Source organism: Melanotaenia boesemani, chromosome 1 (assembly GCF_017639745.1).
Source record: "Melanotaenia boesemani isolate fMelBoe1 chromosome 1, fMelBoe1.pri, whole genome shotgun sequence".
Classification (NCBI taxonomy): domain Eukaryota; kingdom Metazoa; phylum Chordata; class Actinopteri; order Atheriniformes; family Melanotaeniidae; genus Melanotaenia; species Melanotaenia boesemani.
In genome coordinates this window covers 20,850,326-20,873,782 of record NC_055682.1, presented here as the reverse complement: position 1 = coordinate 20,873,782, position 23,457 = coordinate 20,850,326, and the positions used below count along the sequence as shown (strand labels likewise).

The 23,457-nt window shown below is 37.9% G+C and overlaps 1 protein-coding gene across 2 annotated transcripts in view; it reads right to left on the bottom strand.

Annotated features, from left to right (window-relative positions):
• The window catches only part of nfat5b (nuclear factor of activated T cells 5b), a 41,203-nt gene that overhangs the window by 4,618 nt on the left and 13,128 nt on the right, over positions 1 to 23,457 (bottom strand). The window contains exons 1-12 of one of the 2 annotated variants that reach the window (XM_041984672.1): positions 13,845 to 13,946; positions 12,112 to 12,174; positions 11,017 to 11,647; positions 9,911 to 10,097; positions 8,207 to 8,397; positions 7,694 to 7,866; positions 4,893 to 5,027; positions 4,739 to 4,791; positions 3,934 to 4,066; positions 3,328 to 3,402; positions 2,527 to 2,624; positions 554 to 2,345 (exon numbers count right to left, since the gene is read on the bottom strand). In XM_041984672.1, coding sequence (XP_041840606.1) covers positions 554 to 2,345; positions 2,527 to 2,624; positions 3,328 to 3,402; positions 3,934 to 4,066; positions 4,739 to 4,791; positions 4,893 to 5,027; positions 7,694 to 7,866; positions 8,207 to 8,397; positions 9,911 to 10,097; positions 11,017 to 11,642 — 3,463 coding nt within the window. In that variant the 5' untranslated portion in view covers positions 11,643 to 11,647; positions 12,112 to 12,174; positions 13,845 to 13,946. Of the gene's footprint in view, positions 1 to 553; positions 2,346 to 2,526; positions 2,625 to 3,327; positions 3,403 to 3,933; positions 4,067 to 4,738; positions 4,792 to 4,892; positions 5,028 to 7,693; positions 7,867 to 8,206; positions 8,398 to 9,910; positions 10,098 to 11,016; positions 11,648 to 12,111; positions 12,175 to 13,844; positions 13,971 to 23,457 lie in introns of those variants that run through there. The other variant, XM_041984665.1, reaches the window with a different exon arrangement.

The window sequence follows — 23,457 nt, the reverse complement described above, 5'->3', positions numbered from 1 at the left end:
TGTTCAATGTGTTCAGGCACAGAGAGAAATAACTTGATGCTCAATATGTTGCTCATCGTATGAACAAGAACTTGACAAAATATGGATAAATTATATTACAGTCATTGCAGATATCAAAGTATTTTCACATCACAGTGACTGATTTTAAAATAAATTATACTGAATTAAAACAAAAAAATAACTAATTTAGTTGAATAAAGTGTAAGCAGATACAAAGCAATGTTAACTTTTAACAGCAGCTGACATTTGGTCACATTTTTTCTGTTTTATTCTCCACAAGCTCACAAAGTACACCTGGCTTCTCTTTTTTTTTTCTTTTTCTCTTCAAAAAACAGCTGCATCTGGAAACAACACTGATACCAGTAAGGAGACTGATTAAACTTGTAAAACCAAAACAAGCAAACAGATCTCTAATGCTCTACAGCTGAGGATGGTGTGATAATTGTGGGTTTTCACCTTCTATTGTTAACATAAAAATATCGGTTGGAGTGCAATGATACTTTTGCTCTGTCATCATTTCAGCAAGTGGGTACCTGGATCATAAATTCCTTACCATTCTGAATACCAAAAATGAACAGGCCAGGTTGCTGAGGTGGGTTGGGCCGGTTGATACTTCCACTCACAGCGCTTTGAAACAGAGTTTCTGGCTGTTGGACTGAGGAGGAGGTGGTTGTCTGAAGGTTTGCCACACCATTCTGTGAGGCAAACATAGCTGACTGTGCAAGCTCCTGCGCAGCTAGTCCTCCCTGCAGAGAGGCCATATTGGGCTGAGGCATGAAGAGACCCACGGGCTGCTCCTGTCGATTGTTGGTGCTTCCACCCAGCTGCATGGGTTGCTGCTCCTGGAACATGACTTGCTGCTGTGGATGAGTGGGATTCCCTAAAGCCATGGGTTCAGGCTGACTCTGCTGGTTTACTGTAACCACACGGGCTTGGGAAAAGGGAATAGAGGAGTTTTGGGGCTCTGGTGAAACTAGACCACTGCTGGTCAGGGGAGGCATCTGGCCTTGGGAAGTGAACAGGAGGGTGGAGGCTTGGGGTTGTGGAGACAGGGCATTGCTACAAAACAGCAGGCCAGGCTGCTGTTGCTGATGTTGGCCTGGAGAGAGTGTGTTAGGAGATGAATGTGGGGACATTGTCTGGAACAGGGATGCTTGTTGGACTGGCTGTGTGTGGGACTGAGGCTGGGAGGGTTGTTGTTGCTCCATGGGACTTCTTTGCTGGATAGGGGACATCTGTGCTTGGGTCTGAAACACTGATCGCTGGTCTGGAGAGGATGATTGCAGAGCACTAAGGAAAGCCAGCTGTTGTTGCTGTTGTTGTTGAGAACTACTGGTTGAAAGCTGAGCAGGCAGGGATGTTTGGGGGAGGAAAAGTCCAGGGGTTGAAGGTTGTTGCTCTGGAGACTGTAGCACTGTCATGGTGTTTTGGAAAAGAGCAGCCTGGACCTGCTCCTGGGAGGCTTTCTGAAACAGAGCCCCCTGTGGATCTTGTGATTCAGCCAAAGTGCTTGGATTCTGGAATATGGGTGGTGAAGAATGAGTGGGGGTCTGTTGGAGGAAGTTGGTCTGCATAGAACAAAGTTCATTTGCCTGCTGGAACAGAGCTGCTTGTTGCTGCTGCTGCTGATGATTATGCTGCTGCTGTTGATCCAGTTGGAACAGTGATGCTTGGTTTGTCACAACCCCTTGTGGTGAACCTTGGCGCTGTACATTCTTCCCTTGGGAAGTATCCTGAAACATGCTACACTGTATCTGAATCTGAGACTGAAAAAGCTGCTGCTGCAAATTCTCCAACACCTGCTGCTGTTGAAGGTGTTGCTGCTGGATTTGTTTCTGTTGTTGCTGCTGGATTTGCTGATTTTGGATTTGTTGTTGGTGCTGGATATGTTGCCGCTGTTGTTTGGTTATGGAGTTGTCAGATTGAAGTGGTAAGTTACAGAATCCTTTAGCTTTAAGTTGCCTCACTGCCTCCTCTAGCTGGGCCACTTCATCTGGAGGAAAAAGTGGTAGCTGCTGCTGCTGGGGTGCAGGTTCCCCACACAGCCTCCCAACCCCTCCAGAATTACTAACTGGCCTTTCTTGCCCAAGACCATCTCTGGGGTCTAAGAGGAACTGCTGTGATCCTTGTGGGAGCAAGGAATCTGCAGGTAAGGAGAAGGAGTTGCTGGCAGCAATGTCCTGTTTCTGGATGGTGCTTAAAGGCTCTGTGTTGGTGAAAGCAGCAGCCTGACCTTTGTCAGGATCACCTGCAGGCTGAGGCAGGTTACTGTTGAATGCTCTGTTTTTATCAAGATGTGCCACTGTCCTATCCGAGTTTTGCTGGGTTGCACACAGGTCACCTGTCTGCTCGAGACACATGAAACAGAAAACAAAAGATGGACTTCATTTAACTTTTAAGCAATGCATCATATTCCATGTTAAAGTATAAGGTGAGTATTATTTCTACTGAACACAGATGCAGTTAACAAAGTTAAATAGTTTTCACTGTGTTTTCACTTCATTAATGAGGCAGATGAGAATTCACCTTAAATACTGCAGATGACTGAAGGTTGCTTGTCACCTCCATTGGAGTGACATCTTCTCTCTTCACTAAGGGCAGTATAGAGGGCATCAAGACATCATCTTCATATGTAGGAGAAAGAGCAATCGAGACATAAGTTATATTCACATTTTCAGGCACTCCATTGGGCTCAGGATATAAAGACGATTAGGCCTGTTGCGATAAGCAATAAGTGAATTAATTGCACGGTAAGAAAAAATGAGCGCGATAAGTTTGTAGGCCGCGATAATTTATATATATATATATATATATATATTTTTTTTTTTTTTTTTTTTTTTTTTTTTTTTCTAATACAATGATAATAACTGGCAGTTTTGCCAGTTTTCCTTGTCTGAGCCTCATGTTTAATATTTTTTTTTAAATATATATATATTTTTAAAGGCAATTTTGTTTACAGAACAGACTTTTTTTATCCATCATACTTTTTGTGTTTGGTTTTCATTCATGGTTAATGAGACAGAGTCTATTCTATTTATTGTTTTTGTTTTGTTATTTAAAATTTCTTCCAGTTCCAGTGTAAAATGTTCTTTAAAAATCAAAGTTTATTGATCTTTGAAAGGGTGTACTGTATTATTATGGCATTGTCATTATATTAGTTGAAAATGGTCTCAAAATGACAATATTATTGCTTTGCGCAATATTATCATTTATCGCGATAATTTCTGAGAAAATTTATTGCACAGCAAAATTTGTTATCGTGACAGGCCTAAAGATGATAAACAGCTTTTCAAATGGGAGGCTAACAGAATATTAACAAAATAAAACCTTTAATTGGCTCATCAAAAGAACAAGTCTTCACTGGAGAGGGCAACTCTTTCTTCACAGGAACATCATTTTCCACTGCAAGAGAGTTCACAAACAAATGTAATTCTTTAGTGTGATGTCCACGCTGTTAAGAGAGTTGCTAAATGTTGTACAAAGGACTGTAAAATGACATCAGTCATAGCTTTTAGTGTTTCACTCAGAGGACCCGAACAACTTTGAAATGAAAAAAAAAAAAAAAAAAAAAAAAAAAAGCTGATGATTGACAGTTCTTTATGTGGATTTCCTGTTCTGTTGGGATCCTCCAGTAGCCTGGAAGAACTGAACTGCAGGTGGTAGTATTTGACTAACAGTGACATTTTTAGTGAAAAGTTCCACAACAGTAATGAAGCTGTTATTTCTGTACTATTAAAAAAAATCTAAAATAGGCTGTTTGGGTATAGTTAACTACTATAAAGGTGTTTCAGTGCCCTGTTGTGCCTGTCAGTAAATTCAAAAGGTCCTCTGCAGACCTAAAAATCTGAGGGAACATATCAACTAACAAGAGCCTTGATTTTATTTTCACGCTGATCTTTCCATCAACTGAAACAGAACAGAACTCAAACAAACCTGGATCTGGAGTGTAAGAAAATGGCTGAACATCATGGGACCTCCCAGCATTCGTCACCACATAGATTCCCACACACACTGGAGAGGTGATGGCTTGGTTCTGGTATGGAGGCACCTTCACTATCAGGTGATTCTTGGGAAAGAGCATGCAAATAAATGAAGTCAACAAACCACAAGACATTCAACAGAAATTCAAACTAAACTAACGAGAAAAAGTGCAAGTCAGAGCAATGAGTCGTTCAGAAATTAAACAGAAACAAAAAAAAAGACTGGTGCTCATTACTGTGACTGCAAAATGAGGTCTTAAGCTTAAGCTTAAGTATGAAACTGCATACATTCTATTCAATGTGAATACCCCTAAATATTTAGGTTTTCCAATATTTATTGCTTATGGTGGTAAGAATTTAAAAAAGAAGAAAGGTAAAGTCACCCATACACTGAGATTCCCAGCAGGTCAAATTTAGAGCAATAAAAAACACTCATTTATACATCATGCACACCAAGTGGGCACTGAAAGACAACTTCACAGTTCAATAAAATAAGCAAAAATGTAAGCTACAGATCCACTGCTTCACTTATTTCAGACCATTTGAAGAGTAAAGGTTGGATTGAGACACACTCAACACACTCTCTGAGATTGAGTGTAATTAGGTCAGAACACAATGAAACTACTCAAACCTTTCAACCAGCAGCCATTTAAGATGATTACATCTAAAGCTCCATTCAAAACTGAAATGGCTGCGTCTGTCTACTCCTCTCATTGGAAGTTACCATTAATCACGTAGAACAATAAGCTACATTTCACCTGGTGAAAAAGCTCCATGTCAATTTCAGCTTCTGCTTTCCACGATTTCTCATCTGGAACAGAGAACACATGTAGCGTTTTGACTGAGAACACAACTTATTAAAAATGGGTGACCCTAAATTGTTAAAACATGTTTAAAACGTTGATTTCCCACCAGAAGTATTCTCATGAAAGATCACTTTGGTGTCTTTCAGAAAGTTTTTGCCAATGATGAAGACATCTTCTCCACCCCTCACGGAACAGCTGTGTAGTGACTTCTTGAGTATTTCAGGTGCTCCTGCGGGCTGGGCTGGAAATAAAGAGGATTCAAACAGTACTGATAAGTCTTGATTAAATTTAAAAAGGCACATTTTAACCTGTAGCCTCTGTCAATGAGAGGTGGTTTTAAGAGGCTACTACTCAGTTACTTTTTGATGAATCAATTCCTTTTTTCTTTTTAAAGAGCAGATCATTGCAAAGTGTTTTTTTTAAACTTGTATTACATGCATTCAGTGGTTTAGGCCTCTAAGTAACAGCAGTAACAAACATGAGGACACATGGGGTCCAGACATAAAGAGCTACAATTCTGGCAGGTGAAACTTGGCCACCAGAATATTTCAACCACATTCCAGCGTGAATTACAGCCAAAATATAGTTTTCTATCATCATATCACATGTACAAAATGTCTTGTCCATTTTTAAGCCAAAATGTATCAGTCAAAAATTTTAGGTGTTAAATTTTAGGGATTATTTTTAAACATTGTTGTGTTTTTCTGTGAGTGTAACTGTAATAAATAATAATTAATAATATACTCATAGCATCAATTACACTTAGTGAATGCCACGGTGGTTTGATGGTTTGACATTATTCAGGGTGAGGGGCGTTGTGAGCTATAGAACTATACTGGGGCATAAACCGATCCCACTTTTTATCATAAAGACCTGCTGCATTTATAAAATGAGCAATGTTATGTTTAATCTACCTTCCTTTGCTTACCTGACTGTAACTGCTGCTTCCAAAAACTGCTGCTGAAACTGAAACACTATATAATATAAATAATATTTAATATGGTTGTAACAGACTTTGAGAAATAAAATATCCTCCTTTCTGAGCATTTCAAATCAAACAATTTACAATCTAATCCAATATATGAACTGATATAGATTCAAGTTAGAAAAAGCTTCCAACTGAATATCAGATTGTTGTGGTAAATGCAGTCAGGTAATGTCATGTTGATCTCTAACATGAATTTGGAGGTTTACATTGAAAAACCAGCATAATAAAATAAAAGTCAAACAGTCAGACTTTAGTCATATTTATTTATATTTGTAGAAAAATTCGACTATTAGTAATAGTTTAAAATGTGTTTCAACTAATATGTTGGAATTTATTCTCCAGTAAGTGTCCACTGAGTCATATTTTGTACTGAACCTGGTGTCTGACTGCGAACTTCTTCTACACTGTGTCTAATAACATGCAGGCTGAACACTTTTCTTGTGGATGGTACTACCTGAAAACTTTATTTTCTAGTTTTAATTTTAACCCAAGATAAAACGATGACACTGGTACCTTTACGACCTTGAGATTTAAAGGAATCCATTGATATGTCATGATTGATGACTGGAAAAGGGATAAAATATTGATACAAAGCCGAACTATTTTTACCGTCACATCTCAGCCGAATGATTAGAGGAAACTTTGGCATTGTGTCTTATCCGATACTAATTCATCTGTTTTATCTCTAAGTGAATCCTAATGTGCTCCTGATTTCAGCTCAGACTGTGTTTGTCCAGGTGTGTTGTTCATCTCTCTTCTCAAAGAAATGAAGAAGCAGATGCTTCTCTCCCTGCCCTTCATTTCTTTTCTTTTTGGTAGCCTGAGTTTCCTATCTTGGAGAAAGACATGACTTTGCCCTTTATCCTCCTGTTGCTGTCCATCGTAGGCTACCAACAGAATAAATAACTTAGATGGAATGACTGGTGTCGGTGTGGACTAATCCATTATGGACAGTTTTAAAGGGAGGCTTCAGAGACTGATTCAAATCCTACATAAAGCTCTTCTTGGTAAAGCAATTTTGTTTGGCACAACACAGCACCGCTAGGATCTTTTTAATTTTTTAAATTAATTAATTAATTTATTTATTAGAGATTTTCACAAACACAGCCACATGTCAATAAAACACATCTTTACATCTTTTATTCTTTTCTCTTTTGAAGGGACAAGAATAGTTGTTTCTTTCAGGCCCTTAAAATGGTCAAATGAGGCATGTCATATGTCGAAGCACCTCACCTCACTACTGTGTCTTTAATGCAAGCACACACAGACAGAGACAAATGCATGCATGCCAAGAGGAATTACTATTTTTTCTTGTTTTGTGGAAAGACATTTCCCTGGATTGCATACTGGCTCTGTGTAAACAATAGACGTCCAAACACCTCTATTGTTTCATCCTTTCCGTCTCTTTCTCCAATGCTACTCTCAAAGTGGTCGTCCCAAATTCACATACACGTGTATTTTCGTATAGCCCTAACCGTCTTTCCTGTTTGTGAAACCAACCACACCCTCATTTTGTAGGTATTATTGAATAAATTCATCTAATGGGATTTTCAGCAGTGCCTCCCAACACTGACCTGATTATACTGAAATTAAGAAACATGATCTGAAAAACTTAGCAATGGTAATTAAAGTGAGTAGTTTTTTTGTAAACTGTCTGTTCTCCCTCATACCAACAATAAAATTGTGTTACAGCTAGTTTAATTTTATGCTTTAGGTTTTTCTACAGTCTAGAAACAGTACCAGTCAAAAGTTTGGACACACTTTCCCATTAAATCAGATGGGTAAATGGGTCCAAACTTTTGACTGGTAGTATAGATTGTAGAAAAATATCTCAAATTTACGGATTTTCAATTTACTTGAACGCCTTAGTTTAGTTCATGTGATTGTATTTTTACAGAGAAACAAGGAGACTAACTTACTACACAGGATTGGAGACGAGGGAGTCTGTAATGTGATCACTGATCCATCTGAATTGGGGATGTTGACCCGAAACACCAGTCGAGCTCGTGTGCTCTTCTTCTTAGATCCAGCCACACCAATACGGGCCTCGACATCAGCATTGCGGAGCTTCAAGATTCCAACACAGTCAACCCTGAATAGGGAGAGAATATGAAATTGGACTTGCTTGGACTCCTTTCAACTTGTAAATTCAATAATAAACTTGACAGTATTTACTAAACTGGAACCTCTTCACAAGACTCAATATCTTAGGATAAGCTAAGTATTAATGCACCTTAAAGTTCAACCTATTATGGAATAGCTGAATTGAGCAACTGTTTTGAAATTTGTGAAAAATATAGAGGCAACATTTGCTATCAGAAAGGGGCCTTTGTGGTTGAACATGCAAAAATGTTAGCCGTAATTAGATTACTAATACTTATTAGATACTTTTCACAAAAACAAGCAAATTAAATCTCAAGAAATGTACATACGCTAGTGTCATGTTGGTGCTTGGATCAAGGGACACCTCAATCACGGTTGTGCCATCAATATCCACCTCTTTGCATGCTGTGGTGTTACGACCCGTTACCCTGCAAGCTTGGTAGAATCCGTGAGGTTTCACACGCCCAGCATCGTTACTTACAAACACCTGCAAAACCACTGGTTCATTCACACCCTCCAGCTGTGGTGCAAGGGGTGAGGTGGGAGAGGGGGGGCATTTGATCAGATATTACTGCTTTTAGACACAAAACCAAATTTATGTATGAAAACTTTAGTATTATTATTATTTTTTAATCTCCTCTTTTTCTTTCAAAGTGCACACAGTATAACCAAGTTATTAACAGATTAAGCTGATTCAGAATGCTTTGTCTAGGTGTAAATCACCTGCTAAGCTGGCATAGTCAACAAGCTGGCCAAATAAACATTCAAAGGCAAGACGGGAGTTTTGCAGTGTTTTTTAATAGCTTACTTAGAGTCTATGGCAACAGCCCAATTATTAATGTAGTCTTAAAGTAAATGTACAGTGGTGTGAAAAAGTGTTTGCCCCCTCCTTATTTCTTATCTTCTTGCATGTTTCGGATCATCAAAAAATGTAAATATTAGTCAAAGACAACACAAGTAAATACAAAATGCAGTTTTTAAATGGTTTTTATTATTAAGGGAGAAAAAATCCAAACCTACATGGCCCTGTGTAAAAAATTACCCTAAGAGCGCAGCATCGGCTCAGCCAAGAGGTCACAAAAGACCCCACAACAACATCCAAAGAACTGCAGGCCTCACTTGCCTCAGCTAAGGTCGGTGTTCATGACTCCACCATAAGAAAGAGACTGGGCAAAAATGGCCTGCAATGCAGAATTCCAATATGACAACCACTGCTGAGCAAAAAGAACATTGAGGCTCGTCTCAATTTTGCCTGATGCTTTTTTTGCTTGATGATCCCCAAGACTTGTGGGAAAATACTCTGTGGATTGACAAGACAAAAGTTGGAATTTCTGGAAGGTGTGTGTCCCATTACACCTGGAGTAAAAGTGACTGCATTTCAGAAAAAAAAACAACAGTAAAATATGGTGGTGGTAGTGTGATGATCTGGGGCTCTTTTGTTGCTGCCTAACCTGGAAGACTTGCTGTGATAAATGGAACCATGAGTTCTGCTGTCTACCAAACAATCCTGAAGGAGAATGTCCTGCCATCTGTTCTTGACTTCAAGTTGAAACGAACTTGGGTTCTGCATCAGGGCAATGATCAAAAACACACCAGCTGAAGAAAAACAAAATGAAGACTTTTAAGGGGCCTAGTCAAAGTCCTGACCTGAGTCCTATTGAGATGCTGTGGCAAAACCTTAAAAAGGCAATTCATGCTCAAAAACCCTCCAATGTGGCTGAACTACAAAAATTTTGCAAAGATGAGTAGGCCAAAATTCCTCCTTGTTGCTGCTAAGGATGGCCCAGTCAGTTATTAGGTTTCGGGGGCAATCACTTTGTCACACAGGGCCTTGTAGGTTTGGATTTTTTTCCCTTAATGATAAAAACCTTAATTTAAAAACTGCATTTTGTGTTTACTTGTGTTTTTGACTAATATTTAAATTTAATGATCTGAAACATTTAAGTACGACAAACATGCAAAAGAAATTAGGATGGGGGGCAAACAATTTATTTACTTTATCATAACAACACTGTCCAGGTCTTTTAAGTTACCTTTATAGTAGGAAAGCCCTGCTGGGTGCGATCCTTCACTGACCCCCTGCTACCTTCCGTCAGATAGCGGGCTCGATGCTGAGTTTCAGGCTGGACGAGGATCTTCAGCTCCTTCCCATCACACTTCTGTGGGAAATGCATTGAAAGAGTTCCTCCTTTTTGACTAGGTGTCTGGACTTCATTGGAGCTACAACAAACATAAATTTGACAGAACAGATCACCTCCAATTCCAAAGTTTTACAACTGTATATGTAACAAAGCTGCTATCTTGTGGCAAAACCTTACCAATGAAAGGCAAAAGACAACATAACCCTTTCAATATTAAAAATCTTTACATCTATCTATCTATCTATCTATCTATGTATATATATAAAGATTTTCTTTTTAAATTTGATTGAAAAGCTGGGGCTTGTCTGGGGCTTGCTGCAGTAAATCGCTCACATTGCCAAAACAATGAAAATGTGCTGTAGTTACCATGGAGCTCTGAGCAATGCAGAGTTAAGAGGCCCTCCATCAGCCAAGCATATTCTATCCCCAGCTCTTAAAATGTTCAGAGTTATCTGTTTATTTAATCTGCTCTGCTTATCCTAGGTCTTTGAGCGAGGCTCTGTGATTCACTGTGGCTGACCATTGTTTGTACTTCAGTATCCTGCCCCTCCCTCCCCTCTGATCTAACCGCTCTCCTTCAGTCAAAGTGTGGTGGGAAATTTGGGGGGCCAGAGTAGTTTGATAAAGATTTCCATCAGTTGGTGAGCGTCACTGTGTCATTTCCAGGTAATACCTCCTATTACAGTCAGGATGAGTTTTGTATGCAATGATGTAGAAAGGTCTTTCAAACAATAGTAGGATATAAGAAAGACTTGCGTACCCTCACTGAAGACCTTTGTGATGTAACTCTCAACAGGAATATATTAAATAGATTAAAAATAACTGTTTGGTGATGTCTAAATAAACAACCCAAATAAGTGAAGAACAATATGAAATGCAGATGATTTCCTTGTCTTCTTTTGCCGAATGTTCATAAATAGTTCTTCTGACAACCTTGTGAAGTGCATTATTGTATAATGGGTCAATTTCAGTTTAAGTATTTTGATTTAACTACAAACCTTCCTTTTGTTCCTGTCTTGCTGTCAGGGCCAAGCTGTGACAGGACAAAATGTGGACCTTTGGCACTGTCTGCATCAAACACATCTATGCCGGCTTCCGCTGCAAGCACAACCTTAGGACCAGGCTTCTGGCGAGGGGTACGTTTGCGGGACTTCCGTGGGACCTCTGTGTTGTCATTGTAAGAGGAAGTACTCATCATACTAAAGTTAGACAAAGAGTCATCCATCCAGATGTTGTTACTCTGCTCTGAGTCCAGGGGTGCTTCATCCTGGCAGGACATGCGGCTGTCATCAAACAAGTCTTGTGGAGGTGGAGAGATGTTGAGAATGGTGCGGCGCTTAGATGGAGTCATCTGATGATGTGATGGGGCATCCTGGGATGTAGTACCTCTCCCTCCTCCCAGTTCACTGCTGCTTCGACCATTCACGACACTGCTGCCATTCCCGCTCCCACCTTCTGCTCCAACAATCTCTGGTACCACTCTGCTACTTCTGGCATCTTCGGGATCAACATTTCTGTTGTGAGCTTGTTTCTGGTCACTGGCCGGAGTGCTGGAACGCATGGTGGAGCTGGAAGAGGTGGAAAAAGCACTGCGAAGCCCTTCCATGGTCAGAGAAGAGGACATGGCATCTACAGTGTAAATAATTAGACAGTGAATACAGGCATCTCAACCAGTGCTCGCTAGCAGCCCCATTTAAGCAGCATAATTGTTCATGACTGTTCATGTTTTTTTTGTTTTTTTTTGTTTTGTTTTGTTTGTTTAATATTTCTCTTTAGTTCATCTAAATGAAATTTCCCCCATCTCACTGGGTCTTTTATGTGAATGTCTGTAGTGGTGATAATATCTGAGAATGTGTATGTGTGCAGTTTATGAAGCACTGCAGACATGTGGCTAAAACCAAGATTAAGTTTTTATTTTCAATTTGTATGATTGCTTATTGCTAGCACTTTGTACTTGATCTAAAATTTGCAAACATGTTCAAATTGAGAGAACAGAATTGTATGCACATTATGAGTCTTTTTGTTTTCCCTGCAAAATAAATTTTTGGGACTGAGCGTAGCCACATAGACAAAAAAAAAAACAAGCTTCTGACCTATGAAGCAGAGAACTGCAGACCATTTTATATGCAGACACTCCCTGCTTCAGAGGGAACTTCCTGGAATATAAAAATGAGACAGCGAATGAGCTATAGGAGCTGAACAGCAAAAATGTATTCAGAATTTAAAAAGAAGAAAAAAAATATAAACTGATTTATATTGTCCCCACAACCCACCACAAAAAACAACAACTAAAAAAAAGTTTCAGCATGCTGACATGTGCTGCGATTTCAAGCATCCAAATAGTTAAAACGAACATGATGAGGAGTGGGGGAAAGTGTGGTTAAGCTGCAGATCGCAAAAAATGAGTTAGACTGCTGTTGACATTCTGGACTGGTTTGGTGACACATTAGTTTGCAAAACACGCAGATGGAAAGAAAAAAGACATACAGAATACAAAGAGGTGATGCCATTTGGAGCAAAAGTGAAAACTCAAATATTTATACTGTCACAAGCTAAAAGAATATAATAGAAACCGTAAACCATAGACAAATACCTAAAGTAGTTGCCTCCCTGAGTAACTGAGGAAAAGCAGTGTAAATGATATGTGTTAAATATAAATTTCAGTTATTGATTTGTTTGGTTTTCTTGCATTGCAAGCAGAGGCACAGAAAATCACGTTGGGGGTTTAGGATTAAGCCATGAGGTAGAATCTGCATGATTCCCGCTGAAACTGTGCTTTAAAGATTCAAATGACTAAACAGTTTTCAACACAGCAAGGCTGAAGATGTTGAGCACAGAATCAGTTGTCTGCTTTGCTTATTTGATAGCCCTGCTTCGGTTACATTACCACCTTTTACTGTTTAGAACGTTTTAGAACTGTTTGAAATGTCCATGGGACAGCAGATAAACAGAAGTATGTAGACATCACAAAATGAAAAAACAAAAAATTACTGGGTTGATTTTTATGAATTTTAAATATGCTTCAGACCTGTATGTCCTTTGTTGTGTATGCATATTGCACTCATTTTGTTTTCATCTTTTCCATGTTTAATGTGATCATAAAACCAGGAGGTGCAGGTGTTCAGTAAATATTTTTAAAAAGTCTGCAAAACCCACACAGCAAACACAGTGATGAACACTTAAAAAATTCTTAGTTATAGTGTTGAGTGTTTGTTATTTCTTATTATTATCTACAATGATTTTCTTCTGTGAACTCCACCTTGGGACTGCAAAATAGTCAATTAGGGGATCACAGCCGCTCAAAGCCTTTTAATTATCACAAAAACAAAAAGAAAAAGAAAAGAAAAGGTGAAACTAGGTTCTGCTTGCATTGCAAGAGTAAATATGCAAAACTATCTTTGTCAGCGTCTCATAACATGATCTAACCGTCACACTATTAATTCATATTAAACCCACTATTCTGGATCCTCAACAATAATTAAAGTGGAAAATTCCACTAGTAAAATAATGCCTGAACAAAGTGTAGGTTATATCCACTTGTTGCTGCAAGAAACAGCAACAAACATATGTAATAGTAGAAAAAACAAGCAGGTACAAGCAGCAGACATGTTTAGCTGTCATGGCTTCAGTGACTTTAACTTCCTTCTTGGGCTCTGTTCCTCTTATACTTGAGAATCAGAAAGCAAAGGCTGGTCGTTTAACAGGCTTTCCTGCTGCATGCAGGTCTTTATTTGCCTAAAGACACAAACTGATGTGGTTGTTGGGGTGGGGCAAGATCAGTCCTGCTCACAGAGAAGAAATACAGGTAAGAGAAGCAGAATCCTACCTGATGCTGAAGGAGCTGAAGGGAGAGGCCCTGCCTCTCCGCCGCTTGTTTGACTCATGACTTCTGGCCTCTGCTGAGTGGAGAAAGGCAACTGCAGCTCTCTTGGTAGAGGGTCATTCACTGACTCTGTTGTGAGAATAAATGGGTTGAAAAAATTAATAAAATGTCTTTTTAAAAAAAAAAACAAAACAATAATAATAATCATGATTATGGCGACTTAATAAATAACCTGCAGAAGAACTGTGAAAATGCCATGACACAATGTTCTTCTGAATCCCACTTTTATCAAAAACTCAAGCTTCATGTTGAACTCATCAGTAATCATGCAGTAATCAGACAACGATTGCGTAGCACCACGATTACGCAATTCTACAAACATACCCGTGACATGGTTGACAATCAATCTGATAAAAAAACAAGAAAACTCCTGACAAACAGAGCTGCATCAGTGAAAACAATGCTTCCCTTCATCTGTTTAGATGCCAAACATGTTTTCATTTCTATCTTTGCCAAACTATTTTTGATGACAGGCAGAATTAACTAAAGAAGAAAAACAACTGTTGGCATGGAGGGCCCTTATTGTTATTTATGATGATAAATCAATCAAACTTTATTTAAAAAGAACTTTTTTATATCCAAAATAAATTGCAACACAAAGGGTTTTACACGGTCAACAAAAAACCCATCTAGTCCTCTGGATCACAAACCCAAGAGTCACACATAAACACGCGTACTTGACATATACTCACACATACATATAAAAACATGGATATACTGGACTAAAATTTGTACGCATTTACCCATTGGATTTAATGGGAAAGTGTGTCCAAACTTTTGACTGGTAATGTAAATGTAAATAAAATTATGTTCTCTACATGTCCTGTTTTAACCCTCACCAACTGCATTAGGGAAAGTAAAATGCTGGGAATTTAAATAAAAGATGTTAGGCTAAAAAAAAGAAGAAAAAAAATAAAACAAACTAAAAAAAAAAAGAAAGAAAGAAAAAATAAGCAAAAAAAAAGAGAAAAGAACACTAGAAAATTGAATGGGAATAACTATAAAAGACATGGGTTAAATATTAAAACAAGTTCAATAATATTGCAAAAATGATAAATGTGTTGTAAAAGTAATAACTAAATGAACTGGTAAAACACAATCACAAAATAATAACAACACCTCTTTTAACAGAGAGATCTGGAGAGAAATCGATGAAAGTTAAAGACCAAATATGAATACAATATTCAATTAAAAGCCTCACTAAAAAGGTAAGTCTTAAGCTTTCTTTTAAAAATATAAATGTGATGAATTGGATTTAAACTTTTAACATTGTTAAAATAAACAATCAAATAAACTGCATAGAACAATGAAAAGAATGAGGAATCAGGGGAAGCGTGGTTAAGCTGCAGATCATAAATCAATGTTAAAAAATTGAGTTAGACTGCGTTTGACATTCTGGACTGGTTTGGTGACACATTAGTTTGAAAAACACACAGTCGGAAAGAAAAAATACATACAGAACGCAGCGAGGCAGTGTCATTTTGAGCAAAGGTGAAAACTAGAAAACGATTAAGCAATGGGGTAGAATCTGCATGATGCCAGCTGAAACTGTGCTTTAAAAAAACAAATGACTAAACAGTTTTAACACAGCAAGGCTGACGTTGTCGAGCACAGAATCGGTTGTCTGCTTTGCCTGTTTAAAAGTCCTGCTTTGGTTGCATTACCACCCTTTACTGCTCATAACTTCTCTTAAAACATCAACAGGACAGCAGAAAAACACTTTACTTCTCAGAGGAAGTATGTAGACACCACTTTAAAAAAGCACTTCAATAATTTCTAACTGCTCGGCTGCAGTGCTGATGATTTTGTACCTGATGGAAAAAAAAGATTAAAAAACCAGTATCTTTTTTTATTCCACTCATTCTTCTAGCTTAACATAGCCTGACACCTACATTACCTACACTGCAACATACCAGCAACACAGACCAGAGATTTGGGTGTGTAATGCAAGCAGAGACTGTCACTGCCCCAGGTGCTCCCGTCAAACACAGATGAGAAGAGTACTACAAAGGTCTGACCAGCTCCTTTCTTGTTACTCCAAAGGCACACCCTGAGATTTTTTCAATTTGAAATTTACAGTCTTCAAATGACATCACTTGGGGCAATCTAGCGAACTTCCCACAGCTTTGTCTGCTCCTACAAACGGCTGCATGCACCTGTCTGCCTATACCGTATTCAGATGCAGCAAAGAAAATATTGTATTTGCTTATGAATAACTTTGAAAATAGACTTGTGCTTCTAATTTATTTTCTTTATATCACTATATATGAAACATGTTGGGATTTTTTGCACTCTTGGTCAGACGAAGCAAGACTTTTGACAATATTTTTAAGAAAATAAGATAATGGAAGCTATTACAAGTAAAACATCAAATAATAAACAACGATTCAAAAGAAAATGTCCAGATTCATTCCTTAATATGAGTTTGATGGATATTAGTATCCATTCAGATCCACCAATTTCTTATTTTTGTCTTTGCAAATAACACAAAATCTGAAATCTACTGTCATTTTTATTGAGTTTTTTAATGTCTCAAAAGGTCTAGTAAAATAATATCTAACTCTTCATTCATCACTGGAAGATGACCTATCTCAACACTGTCCGTTTCCCTAACCTAAAATAGTAACTATGGACTTTGAATATACCTTATGGAAGAACAAACTAATGGAATAAAACAAGTTAAGAATGAACTGAATGAAAAGCTGTGGCATGCCAAATAAACAGCAGATCTCATTACAAACAGACAACAGAGTTATACAAAGCCTTTTTCTCTCCTCGCTGTGTTTGCCTGAGGGCCATCAGGACATGGGGAGGGAAGAAAGCCTTGGGTCAACAGCATGACAACACTTTTACTAGCAGCCTGATTCATCATCCAAATATTATGGTATGAACTTGGGGCGGCCATTACAGTCGCCTGACTCTCTTCTCTGCCAACTGCCAGCTTTAATTACTTGCAGCTGAGTCCCAGGGTTTGGTGTGTATATCAGATACTTAACCCTCCCATTGTTACCACTCCCTGTGTACAATAGGCAAACCTGGGACATACTGAAACCAGCCCATGTCTCCTCATTCTCAAAGCCCTCCAGTCTCTTTACAGTGTGCTTTAAGTAATGCAAGATCCCTGGTTCCCATAAAAAGAACACTTGACTCCACAAAATTGTCTAAATCAAACTAAACCACACATATACACAGAGGATTCTACTGTGGTGGTGCTGGTTATTTGCTTCGTTCTCCAAACAAAATCACAGACACATATAAATGCACACAAACACCCCCCACCATGGCCAGAAAAAAAAAACTCTACCTCTGCATTTACACTTCAACTCCACAGTCTTCTTGGGGCTCACTGAGTGACTGCACATGCAGCAACATGTGCTCTGAGTGAGCAGCCTTTCCTGTAAACAGATTGCCAACCGCACAGACAGAAAATATGCACTCTCCTCTCAGAGCAGTGGTCTTGAATCACTGGCTGGCCTGTTAGAAGTGTTTCCACAGTACCTGTGACGTTTTTAGGAGACAGAAAAAAAATTATTTTGCTGCATGTTTGTTTTTTCTTGAGCAGACAGAGTGTAGTTCTTTATATATGTGTGTGACAACGCAGACCTTTTTACACCAGAGCAGATGAAAAAGAAAAAAAGAAGCAGTCATCCTTGTTAGCTGGGAAATAAACCGTATTGACTCACACACACACACACACACACCACGTGATGTTTTGATTTCACTCTAACACCACAGAGGAAAACCTTTCATTTCCCATTCATCTGTGATAATCATTACAGATTAAAATGTGACCAAAAACATTCACACTGACACAATGTGGTTAGTTTTTTATTAGGTCTGCTGATGCCATTTCAACTGTTTGATAAATATTAACTAAACTAAACCAAATAAGTTTTCTTTCACTTACAGTTAAACACCAAAATATTTACCTCTAAAGTTCCACAGCAGAAATCCTGCATAATGTTAGATATTTTTGCTACTTATACCCTCACTGTGCCTTGTGATATGTTTGTATGGTAAGCAGTGCAGACTAAAGGTGAAAAAATGAAGGCACTTACCATGTGAATGGCAGGACTTATACTCCCATTCATTTCCCTCACATTCCTGCTGCTTGCTCTTACTAGCCCTGGCACCTGGGGCGTGGCACTGGTTTTTGGCTGAGTGACTGATTTAACTCCCTTCTGTCCCCCTCCTCCACTCCACCTACATCTCCCCTGTCTTGTTTATTGTGCTCAAGATCTTTTTCTGTGCTACATCTTACTCAACAGGTTAGCAGTATTGTCACTTGGAATTTTGTCAAGCAGGAAAAAAAGCAGTAATATAAGCTAGTTGCAGAGAGATTCCTGCTGCACTGTTATACAAGGTGGATTGTTGGAATTTAGCAGAATCTAAGAAGATGTGATTAAAAGGAGAGGCTAAAGCTCCACTTGTCAGTGAATTTGGAAATGATTTCAAACAGTGAGGAAAAAGCAGTGAAGGAGCTGGCACCTGCAGCAAACCATGTACAACAACCCTGAAATGTTTACAGCCAAGCCTACAGGAGGGCTGCTTGGGACTCCATAGCAACACAGGGGACAATCCTTTTGAGCTTTTTATGTCTTGTGAGCTAACGTGATGAAAACGAACAGATAAAACAGCCTCATCCGAACTCAACTTAAGAAATGACCATCAAGATCGCTGAATATAACAATAATCTGTTATATATTTGTGAAATGTCAGTTTTATTTTATATATAAGCTATCCTACATTCAGCCATGTTTACTTAAGGGATAGCTAAAGCATGAGTCCTCTGGAAGCATGTGACATAACACATCTCAGGTTTAACATGAATAAATAATCAAGCCACAATAATAGTTTTACACCAGTTGTAATTCATTAACTACTTAATAGTTTATAAACATTTCTAAAGTCATTCACATTAGAGTAACAAATTCATTAATGCAGCTGTGATCAGTTGACGGTCAGTCTCATCCTTTTCTGCATTTCATCCATTTGTTTCCCATTTCCGTGTTAAGGTTTACATTTCAACAGCAAAATGTAGGACTAATGTCATTATTCTAATACAATAATTTCTCATGAAAGATTTTTGTTTTGTTATTATGCTTAATATGTATATATATATATATATATATATATATATATATATATATATATTATTAAACTCTTAAGAATATCATAGACAACATAAGGTTTGGTGTTTTCTGTGCTATATCTGTGTTGTCAGTACAAATGGATACTGAAATCCATGTGTAAAACATCTAGAGAGGTTAATTGTGAAGTTGAAAACAATATAATTATGTGGGAATAGCTACAGACAAACAAGAATAAATTTGAATAAACATTTTTATTGACATGTTAATGAAAGACTTTGTGCAATGCTGAAGTATTGCTCAGCTTTTGATGCATGCATGTTCCAAATATTCCAACACCTTTCCAAGTTTTTAACCAGCTGTGAACAGAAATTTTAGAGAAAATTTTTGTAATTACTGGACTGCTGAATGCTTTAGGGTGTTATTTAATATTTGTCAATTACAAATAAATTGTTTTAGACAAGAAAACTGGTTGTATAAGTCATACTTAAAGCAGCAAATTTCAGTTCTGCATATATTTTACCTGGCATAAATATATGCAACACACAAACTGCTTTGTAGCATAACAGCTGCCTATGCAAGTCACACAACTTCCATCTTGATGACAGTCTGCCACTAATATGTTCATGACTTCTTCAGACGTGACTTAAACCTATAATATAGGTATAGTGGTTATTTTACAGCCTACTGCACAATACCAGCCATACATGAAGTAACATCAGTGCAATTAATCAGTTTCTCTATTCCTGACATTGATGACAAAATTCACTGATGAATCTTGAATTACATTTTCACTGAATATACAGATGACAGAGTCCGACAATGGCCACATGCTACGGATTGCGAGTTGTCAGCTTGGTGTATGGGGACCATAAGATTTACAGTATGTGTTTTTTAAGCTACAGTAATGATTTTAAAATAACAGCAACATAAACTTATTCAAAAAACAAAAAAGCAATACTATGATGAATCACAATGATCTGTATGAGGAGTAATCACCAACAGCCTGACAGCTTTTGTATAATCTTTCTCATTTCAATAGGTTAAGGTCAGCCAGGCACACCAGGCTAAATGTTTGTGATGTGTACCTATTTCAGACCAGCTAATCCTGAAGAGACCATGAACAACACCTGGGCTTCAATTTACATGACTTGCATTCAACAAACAAGCACCACCACCCTGACTTTTCTAAATAGCCCACTGATCTTCCTTTTGGAACCAAGCTGCACTGCCGTAACTGAACACAAAGTGGGCCGTTTGTTGTATTTATTATCCTCACAGCAGTGCAACGGACTCGAAATATCTGTGTGCTGTTAGAAAATGGAAACTACAGGGGAAATAACATTAAATTCTGGCAGTGCAAATGTTTTATATCACATGCAGCCCTTAGCAGACTCAAAAGATGAGACAGCCACTGAATTACACATCAAAGCGTAACTTCACCAAGCGCTGGAATTCAAACTCTTAGCAGAGAACAACACACAAGCAAGATTTCTCTATCTGCATTAAAAAAAATCTTTAAACCCAAATATTTAAACACACAAAATATGTAAACACTTGCAGTGAAATTAGGTCATATGGATGATGAGAAGTAACTCTTTTTTTGTGAATCAGAGACCATAAATTCACACACAGTCACGCACAGAGATGCACAAACTCAAGCGCAAAAACCCATCAATAACACACACTAACTTGGAAATGGTGAGCAAATACAGGCCTTTCTGTCAGGCTTACAGGAAAACCATGCTAAGGCAACAGGAAAAGCCTTAAACAACTCAATGCAGATACACTCATGGACAGCATGACATCACCAAGCTGCGATGCTAACTGCATTTAGGGATCATAACAAAAAGCGCATTTACAAGCTGCTATATATAAATGACACTGTTTGCGGTACACTAACATGTATTTACAAGAAAATCTTCCATTTAAAACAAAGAGCGCCAAGCAAGAAATAAAAGAATAAAAGTGCTGGATAATTAATGAACCTGAATCAAGTTAAAAATAATTCATTCAGGGAAATATGCTTACTCAGAGTTAGACAGGAACCTCAGTATTAGTTTTATGTCTGCAAGCACATAAGAAACCACACTGAAAAGAAACAACAAGCATGGATCAAAAAGTTTTAAAATCTACCTACAAACAGCCCTTAAATTAGCATGTTTTATTTAGTTTCTTACTGTCATTATTATACTTCATCAGTCTTTCCAGTATAATATAATATGGTTAAAAACTACTACAGATTACTGAAGAAAAAGTGTTCATGGATAGATAATATGCAGGCATACATTAATAAAGAAAACACTTATCGTCAATGCAATGTTCTGCTGCCACATCTTGCACCCTGTGTTGTTGTAGAACAAGCACTAAATGCAGTGGTCTTTCCAAGCAACATAATGTGCAAAATGGCTCAAGGACCACAACATACTGCCCCAGGCTTTGACCAGACCTCAAATTTACCAGATTCAAATCGGATCCAGAAAGTGTCAGATGTGCACGAACAATACCAATCCACACAATCTTCCACCTACAATGCACAATAGCCAAAGATCTACAGCCAACATGGCAGTTCGAGACCCCCAAACACACCAGAAAGATCCTGTGTCCATGCTCCAATGGGTCAGAGCTAATTTGGACGCATGAGAGGGACTCACAGAATATAAGCCAGGTTGCACAGCGCAGTCAAGTGATAAAGTCTCTAAGCAGGTAATTAAGATTAAAATCCAACAAACTCCTGCCAACTTTCATTTGAAAGGGTGTGCAGCACATAGTACAGTCCATTTACAAGCTCATTTACCATGATTCAGAAATAGCTTCAGGGGTTGCAAAGAACTACTTTTGAAGCCTTGAGGAGTGATATAAAAGGAAGTTGTTAACTCAGTTGACGGGAAAGGGAATAAAGTGCTAAAACAAACAAACAAACAAACAAAAAAAAAAAAAAAAAAAAAAAACTGCTGGCATAGAAGGAATATAGAGCTCACACTAAAAATGTCTGTTTGAGTCTTGAGGCACTCAGAAATTCACAATAGAGTAGTTGAGAATAAGAATGTAGGAGTAGAAATATAATACCAAATTTTTGTAACTAAGAAGTCAATGCAAAACAATACTTCTTTAAACAATAACAATCTGCAGGCCTGCTCTGGCCTTGCAAAAACTCTTCCATCAGAGCTTATCTATACTGCACTTACATTATATCCTTGTTTGCTAAGTTTTTGTATTTTCCTTGCCATTTTACACAGTTTTGACAATTTGTTGACATAAAATCTACTGGCTATTAATTACTTCATAAGATTTCTAGTAAAGTCTAATTAAGGATTTGAATGTCTCCTGATTAGTTTTGTAGAACCACAGCAGGCTGGGAAAAGAGACAAGGAACAGCAGAAAACAACAGAACTGTTCAGGGTTGTGTTAAAGTATTTGACAAAAGCAAAAAAGTATTTTGTCTGTAACACACATATACACTAGAGCACACAAAATTACCTTAATCTGTTGCATACTCACTTTTCAATTCCATCTTAATTCTGAATGAGTTTAAAAATAAAAAACAGGAATAAGTCACGTGGAAACATGAAGAGAAAAATCTGTACAGTCACCCTACGATAGCTATTTTTGAACAGGTTGGGGCATGACATGAACGTCATCAATGAAGTCTTATAACTAATCAAAAACACTTCCCGCTTGCCAAACTCTGAATCATTAAGGTGTGGCAAGAGAGAACAACTATGAGGCAACAATAGAGATGTTGCAAAGACAAATGATTATACATTTCAAACTGTTTAGGGAGAATAACCTTAGTATGGTATCTCAATCAATATGACTGCAGTTTAATTTAAAATAAATTACAAAAACTTAAATAATAATGAAACTATTCTGTTGTGTTTACCGTTTCTAGTCTTGACTTGTCCTGAGGCAAGCGCTTTCACTGTGGGTGGGGGATGAAAGCAAACGTGACCTTTGATTTTAAATAAAACGGTGACAAGGTGACTAAACACAAGGTTAAAAAGGCTATAATGCAGCCAGACAATATTCTTAGTTAAAGGATAAGTTAAAGGATAAAACACTGTGCTCAGTCAATGATAAATGGTCTGACCACCCAAATCACTTCCACTGCTTTCTTAACTAAGTTTGTAATGCAAAAAGCAAAAACAATGAGAGGTGACCTGCAAATTTTTGCACTTCCACATAGGCTTCACATTTTACCGGCGGAGGTTGCCGCTTGGAAATAGACTAGAGACTGGAGGTCTAGAAGTGATGCGATGCTTATTAAACACACGAGTTTGGATTTCTTTTTTATTTATTTATTCTTACACAACGCTTTTTTTATTGTTGTCCTAATTTCTGTCCAGACGGTCTTTACTTCCTGCAACTCCTTGGCCACCTCTTTAATAGCGTTGATTGTGTTCCTCTGCACCTGCAGGACTTCCTTTGAGTGTATATCTTATTTATAACAAAATAAACTGGTACCA